This window comes from Gallus gallus, chromosome 15 (genome assembly GCF_016699485.2).
Source record: "Gallus gallus isolate bGalGal1 chromosome 15, bGalGal1.mat.broiler.GRCg7b, whole genome shotgun sequence".
Lineage (NCBI taxonomy): Eukaryota > Metazoa > Chordata > Aves > Galliformes > Phasianidae > Gallus > Gallus gallus.
Window position 1 is genome coordinate 9,752,557 of NC_052546.1, and position 12,115 is coordinate 9,764,671.

At 54.3% G+C, this 12,115-nt stretch overlaps 1 protein-coding gene across 2 annotated transcripts in view; it reads right to left on the minus strand.

Moving 5' to 3' along the window:
* The window catches only part of LOC124416952 (serine/arginine repetitive matrix 4), a 29,567-nt gene extending 22,678 nt beyond the window's left edge, over positions 1–6,889 (minus strand). For both annotated transcript variants that reach the window (XM_040648206.2, XM_040648205.2), the window contains exon 1: positions 6,609–6,889. In XM_040648206.2, coding sequence (XP_040504140.1) covers positions 6,609–6,739 — 131 coding nt within the window. In that variant the 5' untranslated portion in view covers positions 6,740–6,889. The remainder of the gene's footprint in view (positions 1–6,608) is intronic.
* Between the last annotated feature and the right edge of the window lie 5,226 nt (positions 6,890–12,115).

A 12,115-nucleotide genomic window follows, 5' to 3' on the forward strand; every position in this document is an offset into this window, starting at 1 on the left:
TGGGACCCCGCTGCCCCGCATTTGCTGTGGCTGTGCCACACTCCTCTCAAAACACATCACTCTGTGCAGAGGAGGCTTTCTGCATTGGTGAAATCACCCTTTTCTTTCTCTCTTGCTTTCTGCCTCTCCTCCGTTGATTGAAAAAGAAAATGGTTGAACCGCTCCTTTGACCCGACAGAAGGAGGGGGGGAAAGGAGAAGGTTGTAAAGAGATTTCCACGCCAAAACTCATGCAGATGTGTTTACGTAAATCCCTTTGAAATAGGCACTAAAAATACCTCTTTAAAATGAGGAGGTGGGGGAGGTTGTAAGAGCTTTCCACAAACACAGACACAAAACCACCCCACGGCAGGTTGCTTCCCCACCCCATTCAGACCGCTGTTATTAGTGCAGCAGGAGCCCTGCCGTTTGTTACTGGAAATTATAATAGCAAATCACCGCGATATTTTCCCTGATTGCACGGATCCTGAGCCAGTTCAATTTTAATCTTCTCTCCACTATTTCCTCGTGCATCAGCAGAGGCACCAGCTGCAGAGAAGCGCGTGGCTTTCTTGAAGCAGCTTAAGCACAGAAAAGAAACACAATTCCATAATAGGCAGTTTTCATCCAATTTTTGCCTCCGTGGCTCACCCCCCTCCCACACCCCTGCATCCCGCTGCAAGCCTAAACCCAGCAGCAGCTCCTTTTTGCTTCTTGGCCTCCAGAAATGTTTCACGACCTCTCTTATCACACCCTGGGCCAAAAAAGCAGCTCGGCTCTTCGTTTTTCCAGCAGCTGATTTGCTATGCATGGCTGCATAAGAACAGAGGCGCGTCCCTGCTGGTGGCAAGGTTGGTGCCAGGTGCTCCGGGGACACTGCATGGTCACAGCCCAGAGATGGGGATAGGATGGGTTTGGGGATGGGGTTAGGGATGGGGATGGTAAAGAGATGAGGATGGGATGGGGACAGGGATGGGGATGGTGATGAGGATGGGAATAGGATAGGGATGGTGAAGCAATGAGGATGGGGACAGGGTTAGGGATGAGGAGGGGGTTGAGGATAGGGTGAGGATAGGGTTGGGGATGGGGATAGTAATGGGCACAGAGATAGGAATGGCTCCACCTCCATCACAAACTCATGCTGGAGGCAGCTGCTGGCAGCACTGGGGCAGGTGTCCCTACTATAGCTTAGAGCTCCAGTCCCATTTAGGTCCCTGCCTTTGGATGTCCTCCTCCCCAAGATGTTGCTCTCAGGGAACAGCCCTGTGCCTCTCCTGTTCTCAAATCTCCCTCCCTGGCAAACACCCTGCAGGTTCCCACACCTGGAAAGGTGACAATGATGTCAACCAGGTCCCATCCCTGCACCAGACAGGGCCATGGGTCTGCAATTCCCTTGCCCGAAGTCCCGCTCTGCTGAGCAGGGCAAATGGCAGCAAGATAAATAGTTTATTTGCCAATAACATAGCTCGTTAACTTTTAATCGACGAGCGGGTTGTGAGCACACAGTTGTCGGGAGCAATGGGAGATATGGCTTTGAGCACGGATCTTAGCAAGGCTCATCGGGCAGGAGGGGAGCACAGGGAGGTCTGGTAGGAGACGCTCCACATGGAGCAGCAGTGTTCCCTTTGGCACTCAGACAAAGCTTATTCCCCCTCTCTCTGCAATAAGGAACTCAGTAACAAATTTCTCCCACCAGAGAGACTCCCGGCCCAGGCAGGGAGGTGGCAAGAGGCTCCTGAGGGGAAGGTCCGGCCCCAGGCTCCCAGCCCTGAGGCTGCAGACAGTCATTCCCCTGCTCAGCACATCCATCTTTAATTGGGTGTAATAATAATTTTATTGCTTGCTGGGATTTGTGAGGCTGAACTAATATTTGCAAAACACTTTGCTATCCTCCGCTGAAAGGCAACCCGGAGCAGCAAAGCCCCTGTGCCATTCACATCGGGATAATCCAGAATTATTCATAAACAAAATCAAGATTATGCAAATATATTCATTAGTTCTCAGCATACCTCCAGGAAAATAGAGGAATTAGTCTTGTTAACAATTGTATATTATGTAAGCGTGCGGCTAAGCACACAGACACGCTCCCCATCCACCTGGGGCTCATCCCAGGCTCTTGGAGCACTGCAGAAAGAGGTGAATTTGGGCTCAGGGTGATCCCAATGTGCCACGGTCCCCTCGCTGTCCCTTGGCACAGTGTGACCAATGCCTACCTGCGTGCCCGGGACACGATGGGATCAGCAGATAAAGGTGTGCCGAAAACATCGCGCAGTTTAATTAATGCCACATGCCTTTCACTCCATAGGTTGTGTGGGTTGTTAATTATTTTTATAAAGAAAATAATTAGTCCCAATCAAGGCAGAAGCTCTCCAGAATTACAGCTCATTAACCGCTCTCACATTTTTTCTGTTCTATAAAAAGTCGCGTGGTGCTGATGAAAATTATAGACCCTTGGAATCAGCATTAAATACAAATTCAGACAGTGTTACCATCCCATTACCATCAACTGCATCGACTTGGCTTCGGTAATTGCAGCTGGAGATGAAGTGCAGGGATTTCTGCTCTGTGCAATCTCTGCAAACAGCACTGTGCCCATCAGCCTGCCGGAACCAACGTGACACCGAGCAACCGAGGAGGGGACAGCCACCAAGGAGACTGGGGAAGGCTTTTGTGGGTGGATGATGGGATGCTCAGGTTTGGGGCAAAGAGGACAGGCAGCAGCCTGGAAGCAGTGGGCTTATGCTGTGGGACATGGGACACACAGGGGCTCATAGAATCATTGAGGTTGGAAAGACCACTTAGAGGTCATCTGGTCCAACCCTAATCCATGCCGTGATTGCTCCAGACCACATCACTCAGTGTAACATCTGCCCTTTCCTTGAACACCTCCAGGAATGGTGACCCCACCACTCCCTGGGCAGCCTGTGCCACTGCATCACCAGCAGATACTCCGGGGGGGATGCAGGAGTGCTCCGAGCACCTCCAGTTGGGTCATCCCAGGGCTGGTTCTATCGAACGGTGCAGAGGCTTCATTCAAAGCCTGATTGAAAGAAATCAGAGCATGGTAAAGCGATGTCAGGGCAAATCGATAGCGGAGCAGTGGGGAGGGTGAGCGGGGTGCCGGCTCTGCTGCTTCTGCACCAAGAACAGCAAGGTGAGCCCCATCCTCTGCTCCATGAGGAACGTAGCTGAGAGCCAAAATGGGGCTTTGGAGAAGGAATACAAAGTGGGGATGGGGCAGCGAGCAGAGTGACCCCGGAGGAGCAGCACTGAGCCCCGTGCCCATGGTCCTGCTGACCAGCCTGGAGCTGGGCCAGCTGCAGCCAGCTGCTCATTTCATCAATGGAGAGACATCAATTAAACATGGAGTGTTGAACGGGGTTGTCAGCAGATCAATTAGCCCCGACCTCAGGATGGGGATTCAGGAACTGTTTCAGCCCCAAGATGCCCTGAGCAAGCCCTGCTGCCCCAAAAGAGGCCAATTTCAGCCAAATCCTGCCCCAAAAGAGGTCATTTTCAACCCAACTCTGCTCCGAAAGAGACCAATTTCAGACCAGTCCCACTGTTCCTAGAAAAGGGCAAGAACAGTGCAGGGACTGCTGTGCATTCCCCAGCACCTTTCTCTCTTTTAATAGAGTTTGTTCCCACTTCCAGCTCTTTAAGCTCTCCTTGCAGTCCCTGCTGCACTAGCAGGGAAGGCACTTGTGAAAAAAAAAGAAAAAAAAAATGCTATTTTTACACTCCCAGTGTTTGTCAGCACTTTCAGCTTACCCGTGGAGGGGAGGTGATGGCACCAGGACCGCATCGCACCAGCGCACCATCACTACTCCTGTGCTATCGGGCCCCATTCCTCTGCCTGCTGAGCACCAATGGGTTCCAAATTGGGGTGACCACTCCGGGCACCCAACTGCCCCTCAGTTGCTGTATGGTCACACAAAGTGCTGTCCTCAGTGCCCAGCCCCGGTGCCAACCCCAGGCACAGGTGGGATTTAATGCCCCGCTCCGGGCTTTGCAATGACAGAGAGGTTTCAGTGTTAATGGGAAGAAAAGGTGGGGGGGGAAAAAAAAAAAGAGAAAAAGGAATTGCAGTCATGCATGAAATGATTTCATTTCACTGAGGAAGGGATTGCCTTTGGAAAGTTCATATTATGGAAAAACATGCATGAAGGTCCAGCTGCAGGGAGAGGGGCAGGGAGGGGGAGAGAAGGACTCAGCTCCAGCCCCAGCCCTATGGATGGGTAAGCCCCCTCCAAGGAGTGCCATGCTCGGATCTCACAGCCCCAAATATTTGTTAGTTAAACCTTGAAGGAGTGGTGCAGGGTTATGAGCCCTCTCCATACAGGGTCTTGCCATGCCAAGCTGGGCTAAGTCACTTTTTTGGACACATCTCCCATTCCTGAGTTGGAGTCAGGAATGGGGTGGGGGGGATTAGCCTCATATGGTTTCCTGCAGCCCCTCACCCCGATGGAGACCTGAATCCCTGCAGCCCCTCACTTTGTCCCACGTTCATCCTGCAGAGCTCCACAAGACCCCGCACCGCCTCACCGTGCCCTGGGATGCAGACGGTGCCTTTGGGGATCGATGAACTTTTACCACTGAGAATCGCCCCATCACCAAGCCAGGGATGGGGCTGAGGGAAGAGGAACAGGAGGAGGAGGAAGAGGAGGAGAAGGAGGAGGAAGGCTCTATGGGTCCTGTGGGCATCCCTGGTTCTGCCTTCACCCCCTCGAGCTGCCTCATGAGCGCAGCCGCCGTGCAGCTGGAGCCGGCGGGCAGGGGCTGACAAAGCCGCCCTATTGACGGCGCCCCGAGCAGAGGGGCTTTGCTTCTCCCCCCTCCGCTTTCCTCCTCCAGGCCCGCTCCCCCCGCTGGGCCGCGGCCATGGGCTCATTAGCGCTGCGGCTCGTTGGGCGCGGGAAGGAGCAGATGGCAGCCAGGCCCCGCTGAGCAGATGCCCGATGGACAAGGGGGGGATTAGCGGAGCCGGGGGCCCTCCGGCAGCACAGCCCGGTGCTGACACGTGGGGACCGAGCGGAGCAATGGGGATGAAGGAACTACAGGGATGTGCCCAGCAAGCTGCAGGTTGGGGTGGCAGAGAGCTGGGCCCCATCCCAGCCCCGAAATCACTGCCGATTGCAAATTGGGCAGTGAAACCACGTGTAGCACAGCATATCCTGGGGGATTAGGGGTTAAAATAAATCCCTGTGCTGGCCCGGGGTGACCCACTTCAGCCATCTGGCAGCAGGGATGTGGCTGGTACTAGGGGTGCCAGGGGGTGACAGGGGGCAGTGGCAGCCCCGTGCCCCTTGGAGCCCCTCATGGAAGGAGAAGCAGCATCCCACAGCTGCTCCGTGGGGCTGTGTGCGGGTAATGACAATAATGAACAACCACCCACTGCCTTAAAATAAAAGACTGTGCAAGAAGAAAGTGGAGATGGAAAAGGAGGGACTTCAGCTCTTCCCTCTGTGCCACAGTGTTTGGTATCCCCTTTGCTCTATGGAGTCAAGGGCAGACCCCTGAGCGCAGCCCCCGGCCGGGCACGGGTGGGATTAATGTATTCTTTTGTTCTGGATGAAATGTGGTTTTAGTGAAGCTTTAACCCTGCAAACCTCCCAGTGCGCCTGTCGGGAATTAGGATGGAAGAGGCTTTATCTGCAGGGCCGGGGCATCGTGGGGAAGCACTGTACTCTGATCTGGGGCTGCGCATGGACCCGAAAGGCAAGAAACCCACAGACCCCTCCAGGAGGAGGAAAATCCCCTTCTGCAATGGGAACCCCACGCTGCCCGCAGCTGCCAAGCTGGGAGGGAACGGGGACACAGATGGTCACCGTAGTGTTGTGCTGGGCTCCCTGCTCTCTTCATCCCTCTGCCTGCTGGCACAGAGGGCTCTGCTTTTAGATCAGTTCTGCAGTGAAGCCTTTGGGATCGCAGCCCAGGCATGGAAATGCTGTAAGAGCCACTGCTGTCCATGGTGCCCCAAGCTGAGATTCCCCGATTTCCAAACCTGACTGATCACTAATGGAGAGGTGGAAGCACTCAGTGACCTCAGTGGGGGTCCCCATGGACTCTCGGATGTTTGGTGCAGGCTGATCCCCCAGCCCTCTCCTGCACCGATCCAACATCTCCGCCAAACTCTGGTGACACTGAGCAATGGAAAGGAGCTTCACTCCCTTTGAAAAACAGTGCAAGGATGCTCTTAACCAATATTGTGACAGCCACCAGAATAAAGACGCTCTAAATTTGAGGATGTGTTGTTGTGACGAAGTCTCACAAATCCCTGCGCATCCCAGCAGAGCTCAGTGGGTACCAGCAGCCCCTTGGTCCCATTTTGTGTTGTCTGACCCTGCTGCCCTGGGCTTCGGCTCCAAGGGAAGGAGGGGGGCAGACAATCAGAGGGACATGTGCTGGGGGCTGCATGGTTGAGCCCCCACCCCATAACTATAATCCAGCCCCTAACACTACTCCAGGCTCCAAAGAGCCAAAGTTTCCCAAGCATCACCTGGGGAGGGGAGAACAGAAAGCTCAGATTCCCCCAGCCCAAGGCGGGGGGGTCCCCTGTGACCCCGGCCCCTAAGTAAGACATTTGCAGAAGGGAGCTGCCCCCAAGCCGAGGGTTCCCCACGCCCTTACCTGGGCAGCGGTTTGCGGGCGGTGATGCTGGCCACGATGATGCTCTCCGGTCGCGGTGTGGCCACGGCTTTGAAGGTCCCTCGCCAGAACTTCTCGAAGAGCTGCTTCTCGCCCTGCTGCACGCTGGCCATGGCCCCGGCACGGCTCGGCACGGCCGCTCTCCGCGGTGCTGATCTCTACATCCCTCCCGACCGCGCACGGCTCGGTTCGGTGCCGGCTTGGGTTCAGTCCAAGGTTTAATGAGGGATATCCCGGTTCGGTAGGGCTGGAGGGGAGCGCGTGAAGCCGAGCCAGCTCCCGGCTCCCGTTTTGTGGCAGCGAGGCGGGGAATGGGGCCGGGCCCGCTCTTGTCCCCTCCCCGGTGCCGCCTCCCACAGCTGCTCCGCTGGGAGCATCCCTGGACCAAGAGCATCCTTGGCTGGGAGCACCAGGATGGTCCTCGTGGGGCCCATTTCGGCCGTGCAAGAAGCATCCCGGAGCTCTCGGCCCTTGGAGGGGGTTTGTCTCTTGCAGCAAAAGGGACAGTGACCTTGGATGGACGCGCTGCTCCCTGTCGTGTCTCGGAGAGCCACGTGCTGATTTATATAAGCAACCGGGGGATAATGGAGCTAGGAACAATAGCCAGGAACAATAGAGAAGGAAGAAAAATCACAGAGGACTTGAGCACTTTCTTGTGATAAATATACGAGCAGCAGGGCCAGCTCCATCCCATCGCTTCAGCTTGGTGCCCAAAAGCCCAACTGGGCACTGGTGCCTGCCCTGAGGTTTGCAGGATGCAGCTACAGCCAAGGTCCCCGTGCACCATGCGACATTTACACCATCCCCCTCTTTAACCCCCCAGCCCACATCCATCCCCACCAGTCCAGACCCTGTCCCAGGGGCTGGAGGCTGGAGTTGCTTGAAACACCCCCAGATTCGCTGCCAAACACCAGGGATAATAAATATTTGCACTATTAAATTAGCAGCACGGGTGGTGTGTGTGCAGGGAGAAGGCAGTGATTGTTACAAGCAGAAACCTCTCCTGGCATACCTCATGGAGACATCAGTGAGCTAATTAAGCAATTGGCTCCGTTAACGGAGGCTCCTAGGAATACACTTCCCCGCTATAGAATAACTGCGCTGTAATAAATTGCCTCATAAATAAACAGCCTGAAAAAGCAACATAAGATGCCCAGAAAAAGCTCTGTGCGATAAGCAGAGGCGATGCCGGGTGCTACCGGCACTACCAGCACAGTCCCAGCATCACACCCTGCAGGGAGCAGCCCCGTGGGGATGCTCCATCCCCTTTTTCTCCCCTCACCCTAAGGGCCCAGCTCCCCTTATCCACCCCGGTCCCAGATTTTGATTTGGGAGATGACAGACAAATGCTGCCCAGAGCATTCGGCTGCTGCCATGGATGAGCACAGGAAGCTCAGCAGGATGGATCTGCGCCTGCTGAGAGGTACCCAAGGGGAGGAAAGCAGAAAACATGTTTACCCAGGATTACATTTTAATCTCCTCTCCCTTCCAGAGTGAATAAAGCTGGGTCTGTCCTGGAGCTGGACAAATATTTTTCTATAGATGTCGTATTTTTTCCTTAGTTTTGGATTGCTTGCTTTGTGCTTTACACATCGCAGAACCCGATGCTGAGCACCCACTGCAGCTGCTGTTCTGTGCCCATTGCTTCTTGTGGTCCCCAAATACCCAACAAAGCAGAACTGAGCCCGTCCTTGTGTCCCCATGGCCAGGACAGTGGCATTGCACCATCCTGTGACTTTGAGGGCATCTCCATACCTCTGTCCCCACTTTGCTCCCCACGGGTGAAGGCTCTCCAGCAGCCCGCTTTTGCACAAAACCTCCCCATATCCACCTCCACTCATCTCCCAGCCAAGCAGGTTTCCTGCAAATGCAGAAAATCAATAATTACCTCTGGAAGTATTCATTAGAACTCAAGAGTCAATAAACAAAGGCTGTGAGTACCCTCTATTCATCACATTCAGCAGCACCTACCAATTATTCCCTCTGCTAAGCCAGTCCCGGCCAGCAGCAGGGGGATTCTGGCTGCACACCAAGGATGCAGCATGTCTTGGGTCCATCCCTCCCATGCCAGCATTCCTCTCTCCCTTTGGAAACATCCATTTCATTGTAAGTTTTCCCCATTGAGAAGCTCCCAAGAACAGCCCCCCATCACTGGGTCCCTTCACTGTCCCCTCAGCTGGGGCCATCCAAGGATGAGGCTTTGGAGGTGACTTTGGAGGGGAGAGAGAAAAGGTAAGGAGAAAAGGCCCTTTTTTCCTCAAAATAGAAGTAGGGAGGTGCACTGTCCTACAGATGTAGGAAGGTGGGCATTTTGAAAGCTGGTGGCATCCAGCTATTGTCACCAGGTCGGCACCACCCACATGGCGATAGGACGTTCCCAACCCATCCTATGCCACCCTGTCCCTCCCTTCCATGGGGCTGCCCCATCCCAACTCAATCCATCCCTCCCTTCCATGGAGACATCAGCTGGAGCAGGCTTTTTCCAAGTGTCCATCCCGTACAGTTTCATGGCCTTGTGTGCCGTGCAAGGGGACAGACACCCCTCTCACTAATGCAGCAATCAGACATGTTCACATTAACCAGATAATTAAGCAGAAAGGCACTAATTGAATACACAGGAGAACTGAATGCCAATGACATGGGGAGAAGGGAGGCTGGGGACGGGTGGCTGAGGGACAGCCACTGCCATGCAAGCTTTCAGAGCTGCAGAGAACAAGCAGAGGATTTGGGGAGCAGACACCTCCTGCTGAGACACACTAATGGAATGCGGAAATGTTTTACTGTGCTGTGACTTTATATATTTTTGAATGCAGCTGCAGCTCCGTTCCATTCCGGGCTAATTTAAGCTCCAGTTAAACCAGGCTAAATTACAGCCCTGGAAACCAATGTGACAGGGAATGCATCCGGGAGCCCCAAATCTTGCTGACCTTGCTGTCTCCTTCCAACTGGACTGGACTGGACTAAGAGCCCCTGGCAAAATGTCACTGCATGTCACCAAGGGACTGCAAGCAACCCTCGGTGCCCTCTGGATCCCAGCTGAGCAGGGCAGGACCCCGTTGTGCTGGGACCAGCAGGATTAGCCCCAGGGACAGGGGACAAGTGAGCCCCAAGGGTAGGGATGTTCCACCCCAGCTGTGGAACCCACAGCCCCTTTGGTTGCTCCAGAAGAGCAAATGGTTGTCTGAGACCAAAGCAGCAAAGGTCAGGAGAGCAGAGGCTGTTTGTCCTCGGATTTTTTTTTTTTTTTAATAGAATAAAGAGGAGATTATTAGATACAATTAATTGTTCACACTGTACAGGAGATGAAAGTGTGGGGAGTAAGCAGATGCCGGTCACGATTTGGCGCTCATTAAGGCAAGAGCGGGATTCATCTCGTACACATGATTAACTCCTGGCCGCTGATGATTTACATGGCAGATGATCAAAAGAGAATTAATTACCCCACAAACGGGGCTGCCTCCAGCCTGGCCCCAGCATTGCTGCCAACGGTAGAGCCCTCAGTCCCCAAAACAGTGTCCACATCCACCACACCGCTCAGACAACCGCACCGCAGCCATTCCCTACGAGCAGCCACAAGGCAGGAGATCCAGGCACATCCCTCCACCACCAGGGCTGCTCCGCCCCACTGGGTTCCTCCATCCAAGAGGGAAGCACGTGCCCAAAGCCCACACAGCCCAGCCCAAGCCAGGGCATCTGCTGGCCCCCCAACTTAGCAACCGCTGCTCAGATAATGAACCTGTGCTGATTGTCACCTTTGTTTTGAAGATATGAACTCCTGCAGGAGTCACCTTCAGAACCAGGAGATGGCCCCTCCCGAGGTGGTGGGAGACGAGCTGATTGCATGCAGCTGATTAGTAATTAGCCTGGCATGTTCCAGCTGTAAATACCAACACCAGGGCTGGGGAGGAGGCACCCGGGGCGGGGGGTCCTGTGTGCTGATATTGGTAAGGAGAGGGGCACACAGCCCTGCATGGAGGAGCAGACTCCAAAATAATATTTCCTAAGGATTTTGGCAGCCTGCAGTGCTCAAGTCCTCTCGGAGAGCACTGCATCCTGCTGTCTGCCCAACTGCGTAAGAATTGTGTCTTCAATACAGGGCTGGGATATTGGCCTGTAAATAACATCATAACAGATTTACAGATTGGCCACCACCGGTGGTATGGGCTGTTAATGGCTGGGGGGACCCTGGGGGACAGATCCTCTTCCAAACCCAAGGGGCTCAGAGTCCCCAGGGGGCACAGGGCTGGGATGGTGACAGGGTTCCAGCCCCATGGGACTGAACTGAGCCCAGCTCACCCAGTGCCACTGCCCCCAGCACTGTGAGGTTGGCACGCGCCTGTTGCGGGTTTCCATCTCTCTGCCCATGGCTTTTAGAGGCACTCAGCTGCAGATTGTCTCCGTGACCCAAGTCCCCGTTCCCAGGGGCTTTAAAAGCCTCAGCATAAAAGAAATTAATAACAAAGTGAATTGTACTTGAAGGCAGCTGCTGGAGTGAGGAAGGCAATGCCTGGAGCTCAGGGGCTGTGGCAGTGTGGGCGAGCGAGACATGCTCCGTGGTCCTGCAGTGCTGGCAGTGATGGATGAGGCTACTTCCAGAGCAGACTGAACCAGGGTGGCTTAAAACCAAAGTGTACCGAGGGTCAGTGTGCTGCCTGCCCAAAACACTGCATGCAGAAGTCTGATGGCACCATGGCAGAGGACGGTGGGAGTCTGGGTTCTGCCAGCCCTGCCTCAGTGAGCTGGGAGGGATGGGTTTGCCACTTGCTGTCCCATGAGGTTTGAATGGATGTTCAGCCCTCAAGTCACTGCTCTGTTTTTATGCTGCTCCTGGCCCATGGCGTTTGATTCAAGATGACCAGAACTTGGAGAACCTCAAGCCAAAATCAAGCCAAAATCTACAACTTCATCTGAAAGCTACGGGTGGGGGGGGGGTTCATCCTCAGCCTTTCCCCAGTCAGCAATACAGAGATCCCAGCTCTCTGCAGAGTGGAGGTCTCAGCTGCCCAGGGAGGGCAACTCAGTGCACAACTGGGATCCCACCTCCACGTCCCCCCCTTGTCTGATAAGGCCAGAAATCACCCACTCAGTCTTCAAGCAGCGGTTCAAAGCTTTTACAACACTCTCAAGATTAATTAGCAGCTGAAAAGTAATCCAGGATAAGTCTTATCAAGGCATAAGAAGCATGACATGGCTGAGGAGCCAACACAGCAAAATGGTCCGTGTTCCTGGTCAAATCCAACTCCTCCTGGGAAAACAGCCTCCTCCCCTACCAAATAGGACTTAATTCCCACCAGGGAGACACAGCAACCAACCCAACCTCGGGCTGAGCAGAGCTCCGGAGGCTCCCTGCTCACGTTGGTTCCATTCCTGCAGACCCCCGCCCCTTACAGGTGCACACAGAGCCTAGAAGACCTCCAACATGCCGTGAAACATTGGGTTCGCACTCTGGACTCTCCTCATGGCAATGACATCTCTGCTCCAATGGCTGT